Here is a 21,520-nt window from a genome sequence, read left to right as displayed (position 1 = left end):
CAGCAGAGGAGTGAATGATGGTGGTGTTGGGAAGCTATTCCAGAGAGCAGGTGCAGGACACAACGGAGAAGTGAAATGTTCCGTGTAGTAATTTGAGAATTTCTCACAATAGATCCAGAAAAAGATATTAAACTGGAGGACTGGAAATAGAAGCAGGTGGATTCAACTGATTTTGGCAGTGGATGAAAGTGGCAGGTGATCAAGAGGGAGGGGTTGACATTGTGTACTGCGGACTCTACTGTGTAGCGTGGGTTTTATTAAAGAATTCAACCAAGAACTAAAATTCCAGATCATTGAAATAGTAATAGCTCCCTTTTAGTTTGCCATCTTGAAGCTTGTCATTCAGTCAAGAATACGTTTGCCTATGAAAAGCCTTCAACTTTAAAATGTACTTAGCTGTGGTTTTGACATTGGGAATCCCAGTGATACAGTTTGGTTGCACACCTAAGTGAAGAGGAAGAAAAGGAGGACCACGTATGCTGAAAATAACAGATATGATTTTAAATATTAGGTATAATTTTAATAAAATATTTCCTGAGGTACACTTTTTCTGATTACCTCTATCTGCATGGAGGGATCAAGATGTAAATCTAATTTTTATACTCTTACAGTCTAGGAGTCGATGCCATTTGCAACAGGACCTCACTGTGTGTTAACACTAAATGCACAAATCGGAGGGAGAAGTGAGAAGGGAAAGAGCAACTGTGATGTTGGTAAAATACGTTCTGGAAGATGCACTTTGTTCTTTTTAAATAAGTATCAAAGATCTCACATTAAATAGGGACTTATAACCTGATATCACTGGAAACATTGCAGGGATTCAGGAACTTCCTGATGCAAACTGAATTGGGGGGATGGGAGTAAGGAGGAGGGCGTCTGTAATACTTTCAACAATAAAGATAAATTTAAAAAAATGAATTCACCTTGAGAGGCTTGACAAATTTCATCAAGTTCTTAAAGGCATCTCTGATACCCAAAAGAAAACAAATCACTGTTAAAATTATGGAACTGTCGCAGTCCATAGAACCAACACAACTGCACATTTAAAAAAGTGAACAAGAGGGTTTTCTAATTTCAAAGACACTTATGTTTGTGCTTAGAGAAGGCAAAAATCTTTCCTCTAATTTTTTGTTCTTGTTACTTCGCATTTAGATATAGTCTTAAAGCTGAGGTATACCAGCAGTCCCAACAAACTAGTGAACCTACACATTATTTTCTCTATTGCTTATACTTGATGACTCTATATTATAAGGAGGTGAGATTGATTTCAGAAGTCATTTAGTTCAACCCTTGGCTATAGGCAAATCCATATCCAAATCATCCCGGGTAGAGGAATGTTTATTTTTTAGAATGGGGAGTTTCCCATGCTCCCCAGGAATCTGTATGTGTCATAACAGGGGCTCTCGACATTTGAAGATTCTCGTCTCTGCAGAGTTTAGAGACAGCCTCATTATTACATAAACATGACAGGGCTTTCCTCTGCCTGTCTGTGTTTCCCCGTCCAGGAGGCTCTCCCAGCCGTCAGAGTTAGGACATCATAACGTGGTTGGATGAGGACTCCAGAAACGACAGCGGTGCTGGCAGGCGTTGAAGAGCAGACTGGAAACCTGCCAGTCCCATGCCAAAGGAAACTATCTTCCAAAGACAAGAGCCAAGGATGCGACCCAATTAGTCTTCACTTCCCTAATTTCCCTGATTGCATGTCTCCTTTTACCCTCTGTGCTATAGCTGGTAAGTTCCCCCAGATATAAACCTCATCAAGAAGGCAGGATCTTGACACAATGCGATGGAAAGGAGAGCCATGTTATGCTCAGATACGTGGCCAACAACGAGACCTAAACAACAAGGAAGCCCCTGAGGCATCAACAGCGGCTGGTCCGGAGAACAGTGCTACTGTGGATTTCAAAGCAAACGAAGACGGAGGAACGCCAGCTCACAGTTAGGGAACTTCACTGCAACCTTCCTGAGGACTGGGGCTGGAAGCAATTTAGGTTACACCCTCTACCTGCATGAGCAGATCCAGACGGCACTTCCTTGGCTGGAATTCTGGGTCAGGGGTACCTGAGTGGGTTTTAGGGTCCCTGGAAAGGAAGGCAGATCTCTGCAAATCTCTGTAAACTAGTGCAGTGGGAGATGCTGAGCCACAAGGGCAGGTCTTAATCAGATAACAGGTTTTATTTCCGAAAACTTGGATTAATTTTTAGATGTTGAGATTCAGCTTATGCTGAGCCCTTCTTTGGACGTGATCAGTTAAGCAGTGAAGCGGAGGAGTGAAGAGGGCAACTCTGGAGCCTAACTGCCTGGATCAATCCTGACTCCTCAGCAGCTACTGAACCTATTGAAGCCTCAGTTTCACCACCTGCAAAATGGGTATAATAACGATGCCCGGCACAGAGAAAATCTTTAAATAATGTGCGGATTAGCTAAAATAATTGTAAAGTGTTTGGTATAGTGTATGCCACAGAGTCAATAAGTGGTACTTTTGTTACAATTATTACTGCCAGTGGCCATAACACTAAAGAAAGAGTGGCAGATAAAATGATTGAGAAAGTCAGAAAAGTCCAGGTATCAACGTTACAGAAAAAATAGAAACACAGTGACCTGCACTGAGCAACGCTTAACATCTTGAATCTTTAACTAAGGGAAAAGAAAGAAACACACAGTGGTAGTAAATTCGGGAGAATATTGGAGTATGGAGAAATTATCATCATTGTTTCTTTTTATTTGTGTTTATTGTGTGGTGGTGGGTGATTACCAGTTTTATTGGAATGTTTTATAAGCTGTTAGATTTATTCACTGAGAATGAACAGACACATGGGATGTTATTCCGCTGTGTCACGTCAGGGGTTCTCACAGCCCTTCCACTAACTTTCAGACAAGGTTAATTACCGCGGGAAGTTCACATGGAGGGAGGAGGAGGGAAGGGCTGGACCTGCTGGACGATTCATCTTACTGGGAAACGGGATGAATCGCCTCTCCTGTGAGCAGTTCCGGGGAGGGGACAAGGCATTGAAGGGAGACTTTTATGATATCTTGAGAAAGACGTACTGACGGTTAGGTCAGAGGAGTGCGACTACTTTAACACGTATGGTGGATGGCAATGGGAACAGCTCCTAAATCTTTTCCAGTCCTGGACATTCAAGGTTGTACTTTTTAATATTTTGTTTCTCAAAGTCCCCTTCTTTTGTTTTGTTTTTTTCCTTAATTTTCTTTTTCTTTATTGATTTTAGAGGGAGAAGAAGGGAGTGTGGGAGAAAGATGAAAACATCAAACATCGATGAGGGAGAACATCGATTGGCCGCCTCCTGCATGCCCCCCTCTGGGGATCGGGCCCACAACCTGTGCATGTGTCCTGACCAGGAATCAAACTGGTGATCTCTTGGTGCGTGGGTTCATGCTCAACCAGGAGCTACACCAGCCTGGCTCTCAAAGGCCTCTTCTTATAGCAAGGTGTCTTTAATCCTAAACCTAAGGGGCTCCAGAAATACTATTTTCCATATGTTTTCCTGATGTTCCTTTCTCACTCGCCACTCATATGTGACATGTCACCTCCTCAGGGAGACCTTCTGTAACCCTCCTACCTAAAGTGGTCCCCACCGGTCACCCCCTCACATTACCCTGCTGCACTGTCTGTGTCATAGTGTAGCCTCGTGGTTAAGTGCATGGGTTTGGAGCCAGAATCCCAGAATTCAAACCTTAGCTCTGTCTCAATCTGTGGCCTTGGGTATGCAATTAACCTTAGTTTCTTCGTCTGTAAAATGAAAACAATGAAATGCTTTCTTCTAGGACTGTGAGGGCTAACACCTGTACACGGTACCTTGCCCAGCACACGTTGGCTACTCTGATTTGACCATCATTGCTCTCTGCAGTCACCTTCGTAATTTACTCCCTTATTATCATCTGTCTCACTGTTAGAATGCAACGCAAATCCTTTTTATTGTTTAACGCCGGGTTTCCAGAATCTACAACAGGCTCCATAGTAGGAGGTCAATGAATATTTGTTGAATGAATGAACGTTGTGTTAATATTTTAAAAATGCGCCCAGTTTCAGGTCATGTTGCAAAAACAACCTTACTGAAGTGTCCCTGCAGCAAAACAAACCGAACCCAAGCTGCTTGGTTTCTTGCCTAGATTGAAACCCAAACTACGTCCCCATACTATTGTTTTTACCCATACACCCCACTCTTTTGCAGGTCCAAAATTTTACAGAGTTTTCACATCTCTAGTTTGTGATGTGAACGTTATACATGTTTTTTTCCAGAATATTAAATTTTCTAATGACATTGAATTGTACCAGATATTGCTTTCCAAGCGATACCTCACCTGCGCCACCCACCCCACTCCTGGGATAGCTCCTTACAAACCAGTACAAACCAGTGACGGCGAAGAACAACGCCGACAGGCAGAAAAGGAGTCCCCGGAAGGAAACCCCGCAGCTCTGAGAGCTGCAAGGCAAAGAATGCATCTTTCTTGCACTCAAATGACAAACATCATTAAACCCATAATTTACACACAGAAATCTAAATTGGCTAATGCTGCCCAATAATAACTAATAAATGTATTGTGTTTGGCGAGGTAGGAAAATACAAAATGGTCCTAAGGATAGAGTCTGGTATGCTTTCCTCCCGCATACCGCTTTGGAACAGGCCTCCTGCAGGCTGAGTGCAGGTGGTGCTGCCCACGTCCTCTCCTCTGCTTCAAGCCCGGTTAAAGGGCGAGGCTGCCCCACGTGTGCTTTTCAGGCTGGGCCCGCTCAGCTCCAGGTGCCGCATGGAAAGCCTGCTGGCCCACCTGCTGTCTTCTTTCGCTGAAGAATTCATGTCAAATACAGTGCCTGACTCCGACGCAGCTGGGAGTCTCTTGATGACTTATATAAGGTTTATAAGGCCTGACGATAATGACTGTTACCCTCCCTGACAATGGTCACCCTACAGAGTTTAGCTATCAGAAACCCTAAACTCTGACACTGGGAAAGGTCGTGCTGGCACATCTACAATCCATTCTATTTCTGCCTGTCCTCCCACATACAGTAAACACTGTTTCAGGGATGGGTTAGTGTGTTGTAAGATTGACATGATTCACATTGCCAAAGGCATTTCATAAATTTCACAGGTCTTAATTTATGTTGCTATAGCAACTAGAAATGATATAATAATATAGATTACAACTCCAGACTTGGTCTTTGTTGTTGTGGGGAACATATACCCTGTATATTGACTAGTCTATATGTGCTAGGTCTAACCTGATGTCTAACCTGATTTTCTTATTTCCATGTATAAAGTTCAATAGCCAACATGCTATTAAAACAGACAGTCCTTCTCTACAGAGAAAGGGGAACTTCAAGGGTTAAGTGGGAGAAGTGGAATTCTTACAAGTAGCCATTCTAGAACATTCATTTTAAGGACTGATCTAAATTCGGCTCACCTTCTCCAACACAGTGAATTTCTAGCATGTGCTGAAGTCTTTGTGGCTTTATTAACAAGTGTCTTAACAAAAGACCCTATAATGAGGCCTTTGGTGTACCTGCAATGTCTGAACTGAGTCGAGGTGTAACAAAGCCTCTACCTTGAGACCCAAAGGTAGCTGAGAACCCTATATAACCCTAATTATATGGACCCCAAAGCAGTTGAGAAAATCACTGAAAATGATCCAGGATGGACCTCAGACAGCACGATTTCCCCTCCTGGAGCCCAGCTTACCTTGTATCCTGATGACTTGATGTGCACGCCGCGTTTGGTCAGAGTAGATTTCATTCGGATGAAAAAGGAACGCTCAAGGGTGTTGTCAGTGGTTAGCAGGTTAGGGCTGGTTGACTCCACTGAAGAAGAAAAACACAGACACACGAGTTAGATCTCTGCACAGCCCCTCATGGCTCCCGCTCAGGTGCAATCCTTGAGTTCACCAAAAATAAATGACTGATGGGAGCTAAGGGCCAAGTTATCAATGTACCTCATTTAGAAAATGTTTACTTTGAAGAAAATAAAAAAAGAAAAATGAACGGATCCAAAGTAACTCCATTCCAGTTTCTAGCAAGAGCTTTTCAGGCCTATTCACGTCCAGCAGCTCCCTAAAAGGGGTCTGATCGTAGCAAGTAAAGACGGCACATCTGGAGGGTTGGCTGGTGCATGGAGGGAACTGCCATGAAAAAGAAGACCCCACAGATTTGTGGGAGCAACTAAGACTGGGGCAGAGACGTTCCTGAAGAAGGGTAAGGACGGCTGGCTCTCGGTTCTCTCTGAGAATCCTGTCTTGTCTCATTTACCTATGGGGGTTCTGAGAACCCCAAGACTGTCATGGCCCTTGCCCTCTTGAGTTGGTTTTCTTCACTGAGGGGAACAAGAAGCACAAAGTCTTGTCCAGCCCATGTGGCTCAGAGGTTGAGCATCGACCCATGTACCAAGAGGTCGCCAGTTCGATTTCCCGTCAGGACACATGCCCAGGTTGTGGGCCTGATTCCCAGTGGGGGGCATGCAGGAGGCGGCCAATCGATGTTCTCTCTCATTCATGTTTCTGTCTCTCTCTCCTTCATACTTCCTCTCTCTCTAAAATCAATAAAGGAAAAGAAAAAAAAAAGAAACACAGTCTTCTCAACTGACTCAACATAGAGGACTGAGAATGGGATGGACAGATGAAAACAGACGGAAGCTCCTCACAATTCCCACTTCCCACTGATGTCACCAGTGGCGGCCTGTGCCCTGCCCTCCTGTGAACAAGAACAGTCTCTGGCTTCCTGCTTCTCTGCTTCCGATGGGAGAAAATGATAGTCTCTTCTCTCGAGCAAGACTCTGTGCCCTTTGCAGCGTCGTAGACTAAGTAGAAGACATTTTTTACCTAGGAAACTTAACACGGTAGTTTGCAATCTTGCCCAGCTAAGAACACATTTATTCAAAAAGCTAGAAGGCAACATGAATCTATTTCCTTTAACATCAAGCTTCTAAGGTATTATATGAATTTAAGTATTTTCCTGCAAAAAATTAATTTTGGACCTTTGAAGCCTAATAAACACTCCAATTTTATTCTAACATAGTGCTTTCAAAGTGTTTTTTATTGTAAAACAACAACAAAAATAGTTTCAACAACAAGTAGGAATTCTATTGAGCTGCCCTTACTCAGATCTTCTCCAAATAACACTGATATTGTCTGGGGTGGGGGGAAAGATTTAAGAATTAAATATAGAGTATGTGAAAATAGTTATGAAAGCAAAAAAAAAAAAAAAAATAGGCAAAACAAACTTTAAAAATGGAGATTATGAGATGTATTCCATGCATTTCCAAGGAAAAGGAATCTCTATTTTTTGACATTAAGCTTGAGGCTCAGATGAAAGAGGAGTGAGAGCTCCTATAAGGAGAGAAGCCTTTTGTTTGTGGTGGGGGCCTGTCCTGCACCATTCCCGTCTTAATGTGACTATATTTATGGCAATTCTTTTTTTTTTTATCCTCACCCGAGGACATTTTTTTTTTCTTTTTCATTTTTTGTTCAGATAGAGTGGGAGGGAGAGAGAGGAAGGGAGAGAGAGAAACATCAACGTGAAAGGAACACATCGAGTGGCTGCCACCCGCACGACCAACCAGGGCCCGGGACAAAATGCCCTTAGCGGGAACTGAACCCGGGACTCTTTGGACCGCAGGCCGACGCTCTAACTGCTGAGCCAAACCAGCCAGGGCTATTTATGGCATTTCTATTCTGGGGTGATGGAACCACTGACAGGTGTCCTTTTCTTAGGTGTCTCTTAAGATTTTCTTTCTTTTTTTTATTTTTTTATTTTGTTTTAGAGAGAATGGATCTGATGTCATTTTAAATGTACAGCTTTTTATCACTCGAGGGAAAAGCAGAGCCATGTTATATTTAGTACTTTCATTTCTTCTGATTAAATATGAATTACTATGAAATTTTTCTCATCATCTAACACGCCATAATACGCCAACAGCTTTTTAATACACTATATAAGCACAAACTTCTGCTCTAAGAGTTTAATTTGCCCCTCTAATCCAATCACATCAACCTTATTTCTCTTATCAGAGATTCCCATTTTGAATTAAATGAGCTCATTAGTTTTAATCAAAAGCAGAGAGATCAAAACTTAAACGTAAATGCTTTAGATCAGAACTGTCAGTCAGCCGTGCAGTTCTATTTTACTAAAACACAAGATCAGAGACCCTTAGAACCAATTTTTTCTCGTAAGGGATGCCGAGAGCTTGAAGATGCTATATCCTTTTTTTTTTTTTTTTCCCCTTTCTTTTTTTTTCTCCCAAGGACAGATTATACATTTAAGGTTAGACTTAATTTATAGCCGTTTTCATCCTGGTGGAAATGGGAAAGTATACCAATCTACCGTGGTCCCCTTTCACATTTACGGGCACTGGTCCTCAGAGAGCTGAATTAACGTGCCGCCATCAGAATCCACACCACAAACTCAGCCTTAAAAATTCAGCTCTGTCCAGCAAGAGCGTGTTTGCAATAGCTGAGGACAAATGCAATTTCCCAGAGAAGTGAAATCTGATTTTAGGGCTGGGGTCCTGGATAGCCTACCCCGGTAAGGAAAGAACCACCCACCTGTAGGAGAGTGAGGCACCCTTAGAAATGATTTTTGTGCTCAGGGGGTGGACCTGCACAGTGAGACACTTGGTTGCACACTAGAGGCCGCAGCGCGGGTGCTTCCCGCTGAAGCTGGAGGGAGACTCGAGCTTTGCAGGAGCTGCGCAGGCGGAACATCCCGTCCTGCCCAGACCCGTGAACACAGCACCCCCGCGTGTTTCAACAGGGATCCGCTGAACATACAGGGCGGCTTCATTCAACCCAGGACAACTGGTGTGAGAGGAGCACTGCGCTCAGGCTCTGCCCCATTGAAGCTGAGATTTCAAATCTAAACTGGTCCTCAAGCTCTACTTCAAGAGTGTGGGGGGATGGGGGCATTGAGGAGGAGGAGACGGAGCGACTTAAGAGAAAAGTTTGATTTCTGATGACGATTTCTCTTTCAATTCCACATGACTTTCCGGTTCTGAGGAAGGGACAGGAGTAATGTGTCAGACCGTCCCTATCAAAGCAACCCTTTCAGGCACACACACACCACGGCCAGGTCTCCGCAGGGGCTAGCCGTGCACTCGGGTTACCCGACTCTGCCAATGGTGTCTGTCCTGCACACAGACGAGCGGTCTGCCCGTGACAGAGGAGAGCAGAAGAGAAGCTTCCGAAGCATCTCAGGTGAGAAGCATGACTCCCCTGGAGGTTCTGTGGGAGAGGGTCCAGGCAGCATGGCCATGATGATGTGCGGTAGGACTGTGGCCCTGAACAGAGAAGGGGTGTGTGTGTGTGTGTGTGTGTGTGTGTGTGTGTGTTGGGGGGAGTGTGAAGAGAGGACGGAGTAATGTGAAGAGCATGCTTAGGACTGCCGCTCTATAAAGACTGGGAACCAGTCTATGTCGGAGACCTTTTAGAGTGTTTTCTAGATATCAGAGGATTTTCTGCCAACTTTCTGAGGCAAGCCATGATTGCTCCGTGCTCTGATAAGAAATTTGGGATTCAGAGAAGTTATATCTGCTGCCTGAGACACAGGAGAAATTTATGGGTAAAACTGGATCACATGGTCAAAGCTTAGTCGTGGCCAGTTTTGACCTATGAATTGCAAGCAAGGAGCTGAAACACAAAAACAAAAACAAGACTCATGCACCTCAAAGCCAGATAAAGAGAGATCCTCTCTTTTGCTGAATGTCAAGGACCTCAACTTTTAAAATAAACCTAAATGATCTCAGAGCTTGAAACGTCAGTTTTTGCATACTTTGTAAAATTTACGGGACAATTCAGAGCAAAAGTTGTAATAGTTTTTATGTTGGCAAATGCCGCCGTGATGTGAAACAATGTCTGTGCTATTCCACGTCGGTGTGCGGCTCCCCAGCCGGGTTTGGAGCTGCTGCTTCCTTATGGTTATGCGGGGGGCAGGAGGGGGACATCTAGTTCTCTCCGGCTGACCCTAGGCAAGGTCCATTCCGGCACTTTCCCTCCAGGGTCTCGGCAAGTGTCTGAGATCACAGCATCAAGAGGGCCTTTCTTTTTAGTGAGCTCCCAGCGTTTCCAGTGCAGTTCTAGAGTCAGAACCCTCCAACTGCCACCAAAGCCCGACGTGCAAGGGAGAAAACAGAAAACTGTAAGAAATGCTAACTTTTGAGAAAACTCCCTGACTCCTCAATTGTGAACAAAGGCTTTTTCCGTCTGAAGGAGAAGTGGAGTTGGGGGCACGTCACTACGCTGTGAAGTTACATACACTCATTCCCCACGTCGTCGCCTCAACGAATCTTTCCTTTTCCAGAAGCGGTTTCTGCGCGCACGGGGCAACTCCCACGCAAAGGACTAAAGAGACTTTCACAAGACAAGGGAGACGTTGGTCCGTTTCCCAGTTATCTCGACAAAGCCAAACTGTTCCATTGGCACATGCTGTCCACTCGACTAGATAGTGACGCATCTGAGGACTGCGGAACGAGTGTGTCAAGTATGTGACAAGTTGTTTTCTTGTAAAAGTTTTCCTGCTCTTCCTCAGCCACTTGGAAGGGAGACACGGTCGTGTGACTTTCTGTGGCCAGTCATGTCCCTTCCGGTGGGGCTTTCGAGAGGAGCTGGTCACGAGATGCTGCTTATTCTGTCGCTCTGCTCTGGTGGCATGGACCTCCCCTCTGGCCGCTGCTCCCTCCATCAGCCTGGGGCTCAGAGTGGAGACTGCTCGGCCAGCCCTTAGAGAAGCAAATCTTTGGGATTTGGGAATTGTTTTTTTACTGCAACATAACATAGTGCATGCTGATTGATACAAATACCCAATATTTATCACAATATAGAAAGAGTCAGAATGCTGTTCAAGTTGACCCAGAGAGTCAGTGACAGAGCACACGGACGTGACATATGTTTGTCCGGCTCCAAAGGCCATGATGTTGCCAATGTACTGTTCTTCAAGCTATTTATGTCCTCATTTTATCTTTTTAAAATTTTTTTTTCTTTTTTATTGATTTTTTAGAGAGAGAAGAAGTGAGAGAGAGATAGAGAGGAACATCGATGAGAGAGAACATCGATTGGCCGCCTCCTGCATGCCCCCCAGTGGGGATTTGGCCGACAACCTGGGCATGTGCCCTGACGGGGAATCGAACCGGCGACCACTTGGTGCATGGGTAGACACTCAACCACTGAGCCACACCAGCCGGACCTCATTTTATCTCTTATTCAGCAGGGCGGAGGCAGGTCTAACTTTCATCACCTAGCGTGGCTTCTTGGACCCAAGCAAAAAAGTATACATTGACATACACATATATTGATATATATTTAATATGTTAACTAACATTCATTAAATGTTGACTTTCATGTAATGAGATCTCAATTTAGTTTCCAAATAGTAGGCCAAGCATGGTAAAAATAAATCTTTTCTCACACAAACTGTCCCAGTGGATTTTACGTTGATCTAGGATGATGTTTGTATTAATTTTAAAATGCCACAAAGTCTTCAATACTTCTCCTTCCGAAGGGCGGAGCCTATTCCTTACCCTCATGCATGGGCTAGACTTGGTGACTTACTCCTAATAGCACAAGGTGGGATCGGCAGTGTATGACTCAGTCACAACAGGCAGAGTGGCTTCCTGTTGTTCTCTCCCGGGTCATTCACTTTGGTGGAAGCCAGCGGCCAAGCTCTGAGGACACGCCAGCAGTCCTATGGAGTGGCCAAGGCTTCCTACTAACAGTCACAGGAGTGAGTTTAGAAGTGGACCCTCCTGACCGAATCAGGCCTTCAGAGGACAATGCTCTGACTGATGTCTCTATGGAAACCTTTTGAGAGACCCTGAGCTGGACGACTCAGATATAAGCTGCTACTGGACTCCTGAGCTGTAGGAACTATGTGAGATCGCTTGTTTTTTTTTAAAGCTGTCAGTATTTGGGGGACTGTGTTATGCAACGATACATAACGAATATAACATCCATATGGAAACTCTTTGGAAAAATCATAGCCTTGTTTTGCTATGTGACAACCATGTATGTGTGTGACACTCAGGTGATAGAAGAAAGGTTTGCCCAACGTGTCAATACCTGGAGAATTCACATGTGCAAGGGAAACGACCTGCGATGCTGACTTTTGTAAGCAGGGCCCGTGTTTTCAAAGATAAATGCTCAATTGATTTTTTAAAATGTGCAATTTGCAAGAGGTGCTATCAACAGTGTCATCTACAAGACTGTGAGATCTTGCCAAGCTGGCCTGATGTCTTGTTTGTCTTTGGTATCTATTCCCTGCTCTCCCCAGCCCCCCTCATCCACCCAGGTGCCTAGGATGGTGTTGTACCTAAACAGTCTACATGTTGAATCAGGAACGTTCAGATGCTTTCTTTTAAGAAGAATTAGTTACTTCCCTGCCATTCTTTTATATCAAACATCTAGATTTGTTTGTTTGTTTGTTTTTTGAGACGAAATCATTATGTCTTCTCCTTATACTCATCTCTAAGGAAGCATTTTCTGCAAAGTGTTATTTTTAGAGTCATAGACCAGTGGGTTTGGTAGTTAAAAGAGGATTGGTCTGATTTCCCCCAGAATCATAAGATACTTTGTTCTCCATCTTCTGAGGGTTGGTTTTCATCTCACTGGCCTGACCTCTGCCACGTGGCAGGGCAACATTGACGGGGTAACGGTCCCTAGGGGCTAGCCTGGATCCTCGGCCCCAGTGAGGCGGTGTCACCATTTCCTGTGGACACGGGGGTACCCCACTTTGGGTGCCAGGCAAATGAAGTTCCAGCCATTCCGCTCCAGCTCAGCCACCAGCCTCCATCCGCTCCATGCCCTCTCTGGAGTGTGCCATGAAAAAGTCACATTTATTTAGTCTCATTAGGGCTGATTCCTGTTCCCACTCAGTTGCGAGTCTTCAGCTTTGTTTAAAAACTTGTGAATCATTAACTGAAACTCTAGAGCCTAGCTGTGAAAATAATTGTGGTTCAATAGTGATGCAATACACTTCTTTCAAAGCGACATGAAAAATAATCCGCCAAAAAAAAAAAAAAGAGAGAGAGAGAAAAAAATAATCTGCCAATCCATGCCAGCACCTGTCAGCACAAACTCCCTGGCCATATCCACCTGCTCGGATGAGAATGCTAACACATGACGCTGCCTCTCAGGCTCCCTGCGCCGCGCAGGGGTTGCTACTTGGTGCGGCTGTCCCCCGAGGGAGCGGAGAGCGCTCAGCTGCGCCTGCTGCTCCGCAGTTGGTGTTTGGATGGTACCACTCTGGGGAAATATACACAGTGTCAGAGTCAAGCTGTTACCGGTGGGTGTTTCTATACACAACTCCTAAGCAACAGGAAAGTTCAGGGGGAAAACCTGGGTATTGAAAAGAGAGCCGTTGAGAGTCCCCGGCCTCTAATGTGGCCATTCTGCAGCAGGCTGTGCACTCCAAAGGACACGCCATATGAGCACGGCAAGCGAGTGTTTTAAATCTTCTTGGAGACTCCCTATAAATGTTGCCACTTGAGGGATCTATTCTGGGAGAAAAATATAGCACATCCTCCTGGGACGCTGCTTGGATTCCATTACCAATATTGCGCATGGGATCGAGTGTGGCGATGCTTTTATCACGACTATAAAGTGGTTACGAGCCAATTCCTCATATAAAACATACTCAATAACATTGAGGCTTCTCCCCCTCTTCTGTTTCCTTCTTTTATTTCCTTCCTCTTTCCTTTCTTTCCTTTATTCTTCTTTTTTTTTTTAACCACAAACACGATGTCAGACAAAGGGCATCAGGCATGGTCTTTGTAGTACAAAACAAAATAATACATAAACACCTTTGTGAAGGCAGCTTGAAACCCCATGTTTTCTATTAAAAAGTCATGTTCAATCTTCACTGTTGATAGAACCGAATAGCTAACACAGAGAACACTGTATATCAGAAAGGTCAATAGTTATTATGAGCTACAAATATATTTTTTTCCATCCTTCAGGCTGTTTAGTGCATATCACAGCATGAGCAGCTGTCTTCTGTAATGCTTTTAAAATTAGACTCCCAAAGAGGAAGAAAAAATTATGGTTGCCATGATTGCTCTTTGCTTTTGTAAGTTTACTTTAATATACTATTTTATATACATGAATCTCCGGTACAGCTCATCCACGGGGCAGGAACTGGTGGCCAGCATCGAGGTGAACGGCCATGGTTATTTTCTCAGCTTTCTGGGCCAAATCTCCATCTCAGACGCAGATGCTGTCGACCTGCTGTATTTTAAAAGGAGTTCTAGCGAGGAGTCCGGTTCCAGAGGCACCTCACAGATGCGCATGCTGCCTTTTCATTGCTGTAAAGCCCTCTGACTAACTGCAACAATGCTCTGTGATGAGAGACAGTGGTGGCGCTGGTGGAAATCAGGCAGCGCTGCAAGCCATCGGTAACGAAGGGTCCCTCTCCCTCGGCCCGCGGACCAGAGCGCCTCCTGTTTCCGAGGGCTGATCTGCCTGCCCCTGGGACTTCTTGCCTTTACTCAGCACAATGTGGGCATTTTAAATGGCACGTGTAAGCACATATCTCATGTTGTATTATAACTCGTGTGGTCTTTGTCCAGGTATTTAAATCAAATACTTATTGGGTATAATGAGCTGGGGCCATTTATGACAGTGCTTAACCTTTGGGAGGAGGGAAAACTCCATGACCGTTTCTAGTAGTGATTAATACCATAAAGAAGAGCAGAGTCCGGCTGGGGAGGGATGAGGGCCCCTTTGTGGGTGGTCACAGGGGCCTCTCGAATGAGATGGCATTTGAGAGGGGACTGAGACATGGTGGGTGTCTGGGTGAAGACACCGCACACACCTCCATGCTCACAATTTGTGTTGCAACTTTATGATTACAGATTGGTAAAAGGCTTCACAGAAAACTATTATTTTGATATGAACCAGTGACAAAGAAATTCTAGAAAGGTTACCCCTCAAACTTTTTTAGATGTTTTGAATATTTAAAAGTATTAAAACAGTCTTCGTCTGCACTGGCTCAGGTTAGATTTGAGGCTGTGTGTGTGTGTGTGTGTGTGTGTGTGTGTGTGTGAGTGAGAGAGAGAGAGAGAGAGAGAGAGAGAGAAAGAGGGTTGAAGGCATGATCTTATTTTTTAAAAAATAATTATTCCCATCCCTTTCTTTACTCCCCTCCTTTTTGGCAACTATTGCCTTGTTGTCTCTGTCTATAGGTCTGTTTTTATTTTGTTTTATTTTTAGATTCCACATATATGTGAAATCATATGGCATTTGTCTTCATCTGTCTGACTTATTTCACTCAGCATTATACCCTCTAGGTCCAACTATGTTGTTGCAAATGGCAAAAGTTCATTCTTTTATGACGGAATAATATTCCATTGTACAACACATCTTCTTTATCCATTTATATACTGACGGACATCTAGATCGCTTCCATATTTTAGTTATTGTAAATAATGCTGCAAAGAACATAGGGATGAATGTGTCTTTTTGAATTAGTGTTTTTGTTTTCTCCGGACCGCAGGCCGACGCTCTAACCGCTGAGCCAAACTGGCCAGGGCAGTGTTTTTGTTTTCTTTGGATAAATACCCAGAAGGAGAATTGCTGTATCGTATGGCAATTCTATTTTTAAGCTTTTGAGGAATCTTCATACTGCTTTCAATAGTCCTGCACTGATTTGCATTTCCACCAACAGAGTATGAGGGTTTCCTGTTCTCTACATCTCTTCTAGCACTTGTTATTTGCTGATTTATTGATGATAGTCATTCTGACAGGTGTGAGGTGGAATCTCATTGTTTTAATTTACAATCCCCTGATGATTAGTGATGTTGAGCATCTTTTCATATGTCTGTTGCCATCTGTATGTCCTCTTTGGAGAAATGTCTGTTTAGGTCCTCTACCCATTTTTCAACCGTATTGTATGTTTTTTTGGGTGTTTACTCTTTGAACTTTTGAGCAGGATTAAATTATTTGTCTTTAGTATATTACTTATTTTTACATGTAGGAAACTAAGGGAGGAGTTAATGGCAGAATTGCTCTGAGTGTCCACTACCTCTCAGATACACCCACTGGTGTCGTCCTGTGGGGATCTCCAGAGAGGGCAACTTCAGTATCAGAGTGAGATATTGAGTACATAAATGACATAATTCCCTTTGGTGAATTTTGGTGATAAAAATAAAGAGACCTTGAATATATTTACTGATTGAGAGGACTAAGCTTAAAGTAGTCTACATTGGAAACACTAATTGAAGAATTTAAATCTTATGAGATATTTAATCAGTAACAAGGGAAGAGAAGGTTAGCCTCTGAAGTTGGGGGAAGAACAAAAAAGGAGGATGTGACAAAAAAGGGAGAGGGAAAGGGAGGGGGAGAGAGAGAACGAGAACGCTGGGGATGGTGTTGAACAACTTAATAAAGTAAAGGTTGTTTGCTGAGATAAAGGAAGTGGGAGAAGGAAAGGTTTTGGCGAGTGAAATAAAGCTATGAATCAGCCCATGTGGGCAAAGCAACTAGAATCAGTTGAAAGTAAGTAAGAAGATTGCACAGTGGCTAGAAGTCGCATGGCTTAAGTTTAAGAGCACTGATTGTGTCGGGTACCCTAATAATAATGGCCTCGTGGTTTTTCCAGGCAATGCCCAAGGGAGCAAGGTCTTCCCCGGGATGGGAGCCAGCACAATGGGAATGAAATAAAGTCAACAGGGTGAGAGATCCCAAAGGGTTAAGAGACAAGCAAGTGAAAAGGGACTGAATGACGAGCTGGGGATAAGGATGACGTGGCCGAGGCAGCCAATCAGGGGGCTTTGTTCAGAGAATAATTTTTGAGAATATTTATTGGTTTGAAACAAGTTTGTTTAGCTCTCCATTTTTTCTATGTTCACAGAAAATTTGGAAAATGTAAAAAAGTATAAGAAAAAAAAATACCAATGTTGAATCACTATATTGTACACCCAAAACTAATAAGAAATATGTTTGAACTATACTTAACTAAAAATAAATTTAAAATATATCCCCAGCAACCTTATTTCCCACCTATATAACTATTAACATTAATGTTCTGTTGTGATCTTGTATATTACTTATTTATATATTTCAAAATTGGGCTCATCCCTATGTTTCCCATTTTTTTTTTTCATATTAAAAAATCATAGCTCACTATGGGATCATAGCTGTACTTTTATTAGATAGTGTTTGGGGAAGTAAAAGGATGTTGGAACTCTAGTGACTTCCAATAGATTCTTTTACTGGCTTTGTACTATTTTGTTTCAATGGGATGAATTTTTTTTGAAATTACTCTTCAACTTTATTATTATTTCTTAAGGTTGATATACAGAAAGAGTATCACTGGGTTAAAGAGGATGAGCTTTTTGTTTTTTTACATTTATCTTGAGACAGAGCGGGAGGGAAAGAGGAAAGAAGAGAGAGAGAGAAACATCGATGAGAGACGCATCGAGTGGTCACCACCCACACAACCCCAACTGAGGCCGGGGACAAACTGCAACCGAGGTACGTGCCCTTAGTGTGAACTGAACCTGGGTCTCTCTGGTCTGTGGGCCGACGCTCCAACCACTGAGCCAAACTGCCAAGGGCTTTTTTTTTTTTTAACAGCTAATGTGCAGCAATTTATTTCCAGAAAAGTTGTGCTGTCAGTTCACATGTCTATCAGCAATGGTGGATGGTGTTCATATTGATTGCTATCCTAAAATATCTGTTCTTCTTTAATAAAAAAATATTAAATTAGCAGAAGATGCAGAAAAGATACTTGACTGGGTCTCCCTTAAAGATAATATGTAGAAACATCTCATGTGTTTTTAATTTGCATTTTTTATTTATAATAAAGTTGAATAATGTTTTAACACCTATTTATTGGCTATTTCAAGTTTTTCAATGAATCATATATTTATGTCCTTTGATTATTTTCCAGTTGGGTTTCTTATCAATTTGAATGAGACACACACCTATTCTATTTTAAGGATATTATCTTTGAAATATTTCTTGCAGATGTTTCCCAATTTGTTTGCCTTTTACTTCTGTTAATAATGTTCATTGATACACATATGACTTTAAATTTCCCCTTCGTAGCTTCCTTCATTGCTCTTGTGTCTTAGAATGTTTTCCCAATTTCTTTTTAACAGATATTTTTTGGCATCTTAAAAATGAAGCACAGTTAAAGGTCAAGTTCCAGTCATGCCAATGGGTGGCTAAAGGTAAGTCAAAGAATGAGTGTTGTGCTTTGACAGTCAAGGACGTGTGCAGTTACCCACCCTGGACACTCATTCTGGCGCCTGGCGCCCCGTGAGAAGGGTCGGTACGTGATGTGGGTGTCGACAGACGATGGCACTGAGAAAGGTAAAGAATGCTGTATTTCTTTAAAGGAAAAGTTTTAAGCGCTGATGTTGGGAGAAAGGGTGCAGAAGTGGCAATGGGGCCCTGGCCGGTTTGGCTCAGCGGTTAGAGCGTCGGCCTGCGGTCCTGAGAGACCCGGGTTCGGTTCCCGCTAAGGGCATGAACCTCGGTTGCAGTTTGTCCCCGGCCCTGGTTGGTTGTGCGGGTGGCAGCCACTCGATGTGTCCCTTTCACATCGGTGTTTCTCTCTCTCTCTCTGTTCTGCTCTCTCCCTCCCACTCTACCTGAACAAAAAAATGGAAAAATGTCCTCGGGTGAGGATAAAAAAAAAAAAAAAAAGAAGTGGCAATGGGCACAAACTCTCACGACACTCGTCTTTCGTGTTGGGAGAGTCAGAGGCGTAGGACTCATGGCCTCTGTTAACATTGAGCTTTGAGCCCTGGCTGGTTTGGCTCAGTGGTTAGAGCATCGGCCTGTGGAGCAATGGGTCCCGGGTTCGATTCAAGGGCACAAAGCTCAGTTGCGATTCATCCCCAGCCCCGGTTAGGGTCATGTGAGGGGCAGCCACTCAATGTGTCCCTTTCACGTCCATATTTCTCTCTCTTCCTCCCAGTCTGTCTGAACAAAAAAGGGAAAATGTCCTCGGGTGAGGATAAAAAACCAAAACAAAATAAGGTTTCAGCGAGGGGGAGGAGGCAGAGTGGGGTTTGTGGAAAGATGGTGGTTCCAGCAGAGTTAACCCCCAATCAGGGCTCCCAGGTAAAATACAGGACACCCTGTTAAATTTGAATTTCACATAAACAAAGACTGTTTTTTTTTTTTCAGTATGACCCAAATGTTGCATATACAATTCAAATTTAATTTGGAATCCTGTATTTTTTTCTTACTTATTTGTCCTCACCTGAGGACATTTTCCTATTTTTTGTTCAGATGGAGTGGGAGGGAGAGAGAGAGAGAGAAGCATCAACGCAAAAGGGACACATCAAGTGGCTGCCACCCGCACGACCCAACCAGGGCCGGGACAAACCGAGGTACGTGCCTGTAGCAGGAACCGAACCTGGGTCTCTCTAGACCGCAGGCCGACGCTCTAACCGCTGAGCCAAACCGGCCAGGGCTGGAATCCTGTATTTTCATTTGCTCAATCCGGCAGCCCTGCTCTTGGAAGAATGAGGACTCTGGTACAGAGGGAGGGTTTTACATGTGAACGGTCATGTGGTTAAGAAATGAATGAAGGCAGTCAGGAGATCGGCCTGACCTACTTTTGTTGGACAGACAAACCGTTCTGAATGGCTGGACCTTTCTCACTGGAGAGTGTGAGAGAAATAAGCAATAAGTAAAAATCCAAATGAATGTTGGTGTGATCATGTAGCTTTTTCAATTTTGCCTTCGCAGAGGTGGGGCCCAGTACCATGGCCAGCTTGGCCTTTCCCGCGTGAGTGTGTGTGTTCTGAGGGCAGAGGAGAGCCTGTTTCCCGAGTCGCATCTTCTGCGAATTCATTATTTTATTTATTTATTTATTTATTTATTTTTATCCTCACCCGAGGATATTTTTCCATTTTTTGTACAGATAGAGTGGGAGGGAGAGAGAGGAAGGGAGAGAGAGAGAGAAACATGAAGGGACACATCGAGTGGCTGCCTCCCGCCCGACCAACCAGGGCCGGGGACAAACTGCAACCGAAGTACGTGCCCTTAGCAGGAACCGAACCCGGGTCTCTCCAGACCGCAGGCCGACGCTCTAACCGCTGAGCCAAACTGGCCAGGGCTCATTATTTTTTTAAATCATAATGGAGGAACCTGACTGGACAGCTAGAATTGGTTGGTTTTATTATGTCTCTATTCCAGCACATCTTGAAGTGGTTATTTTCCAAATGTTTTCAGTTAGAAGTATTGTGTTAAATTCATCATCAATGAAAGATTGGGGATTAGTTATTGAAGCTATTCTTAGTCATTTTATTTAAACTTCACAATAATTTAGAGGAGCCACAAATGGGAGATAACCTGATAATTAGCTCTACCTGTTATTTTGCTAATGAATGTCTATTTTTGATGTCTTTAAGCAAATTTTCCTTTCTCTTATGATCCAACAGGTCTCAGTGGCTACTGCTCCATCTTCGTTCCTAAAGTCTTCTTATCTTTTGCCAGAAGTAGCCCTGCTTCACTGAGAGAAAGAGAGAACTTCATCATTATAATCTCAGTCAGTTAATACATGTGTAGGCCTCCTGATATATGTATAGGCATCATTTCCATGCCTGAACCTGACATTAAGTCGTTTGTATATTTTCTTCAAGGCTCTGCATACTCATCCCAAGTGGTGGGAACAGAAAAGCAGTCATTTTAAAAATTCCATTTACGTAGTTTGTAATTATCCTTGCTGTGGAATTACCCTCTTTTCTTCAATTTAAAAAGATAAAAGCTATTGCTAATGGTGATGGTGAAAATGGGGTAGGAGCAGCCTTTTTTCAAACTGGGTGCAAAGCAAATTTGTTATGATTGATATTAATTACCGCTCCTCTCCCTATTTCAGATATAGCTCTCTAATGATGTACTTGATATTTTTAACACCAACACTTTAACATTATATCAGATGGCTTCTGGGTCTAAATCGTATATTCTGTAATGCCAAGTAATTATTTAAAAAACTGGCACCTCGTCTTCCTTGTTGCCTGGTAGCTGAATGCTCCCACTGCATTTGTTTTCACTGTTTTGTGGTTAATCCTCTCAAGTGCAGGTCCTCCAGGTATTTAAGGTTACCCTTGTTCTGGGTCTTCATCTGACCTAATGTGAGAACGAATCCATCTACAACAGTAGGCTATCCTCTGCCCATTTCTCCATTTTATTCTTGCATTTATTTCTCACAAACTCCATTTGCATGTCATTAATAAAGTTCTTGGTATTCTTTAGAAGCTACATTTTAGAAATGACATAAAGGTTCAGATCATATACTTGGAGAAAATGTCTGTGTCACCGTACCTCATGCGTTACTCTAAGCTATGACCTGTGTTGTTTAGTTTCCTCCTTAATCATTTCAGTTACAACCAAAACCATATACATTCAAATAAGTTTCCCTGATACAGTAAATGTTTGATACATAAAACACTTGAGATTGAGAACTCTCTTCTTCTGTAGAGAGACTTTAAAATGCTTTTCCATTCATTATACAAATAATGCACAGGTATTGTAATGATTACTTATATTCATATTTTACATGGGAAAC

General features: G+C 43.2%; 1 protein-coding gene across 5 annotated transcripts in view; it reads right to left on the bottom strand.

The window, feature by feature from the left end:
* The window catches only part of NPAS3 (neuronal PAS domain protein 3), an 872,889-nt gene that overhangs the window by 61,748 nt on the left and 789,621 nt on the right, over nt 1–21,520 (bottom strand). For all 5 annotated transcript variants that reach the window (XM_036265119.1, XM_036265112.1, XM_036265127.1 and 2 more), the window contains one exon: nt 5,700–5,818. In XM_036265119.1, coding sequence (XP_036121012.1) covers nt 5,700–5,818 — 119 coding nt within the window. The remainder of the gene's footprint in view (nt 1–5,699; nt 5,819–21,520) is intronic.

Source organism: Molossus molossus, unplaced genomic scaffold (genome assembly GCF_014108415.1).
Source record: "Molossus molossus isolate mMolMol1 unplaced genomic scaffold, mMolMol1.p scaffold_m16_p_1, whole genome shotgun sequence".
Classification (NCBI taxonomy): domain Eukaryota; kingdom Metazoa; phylum Chordata; class Mammalia; order Chiroptera; family Molossidae; genus Molossus; species Molossus molossus.
This window is presented reverse-complemented; position numbering and strand designations above follow the sequence as displayed.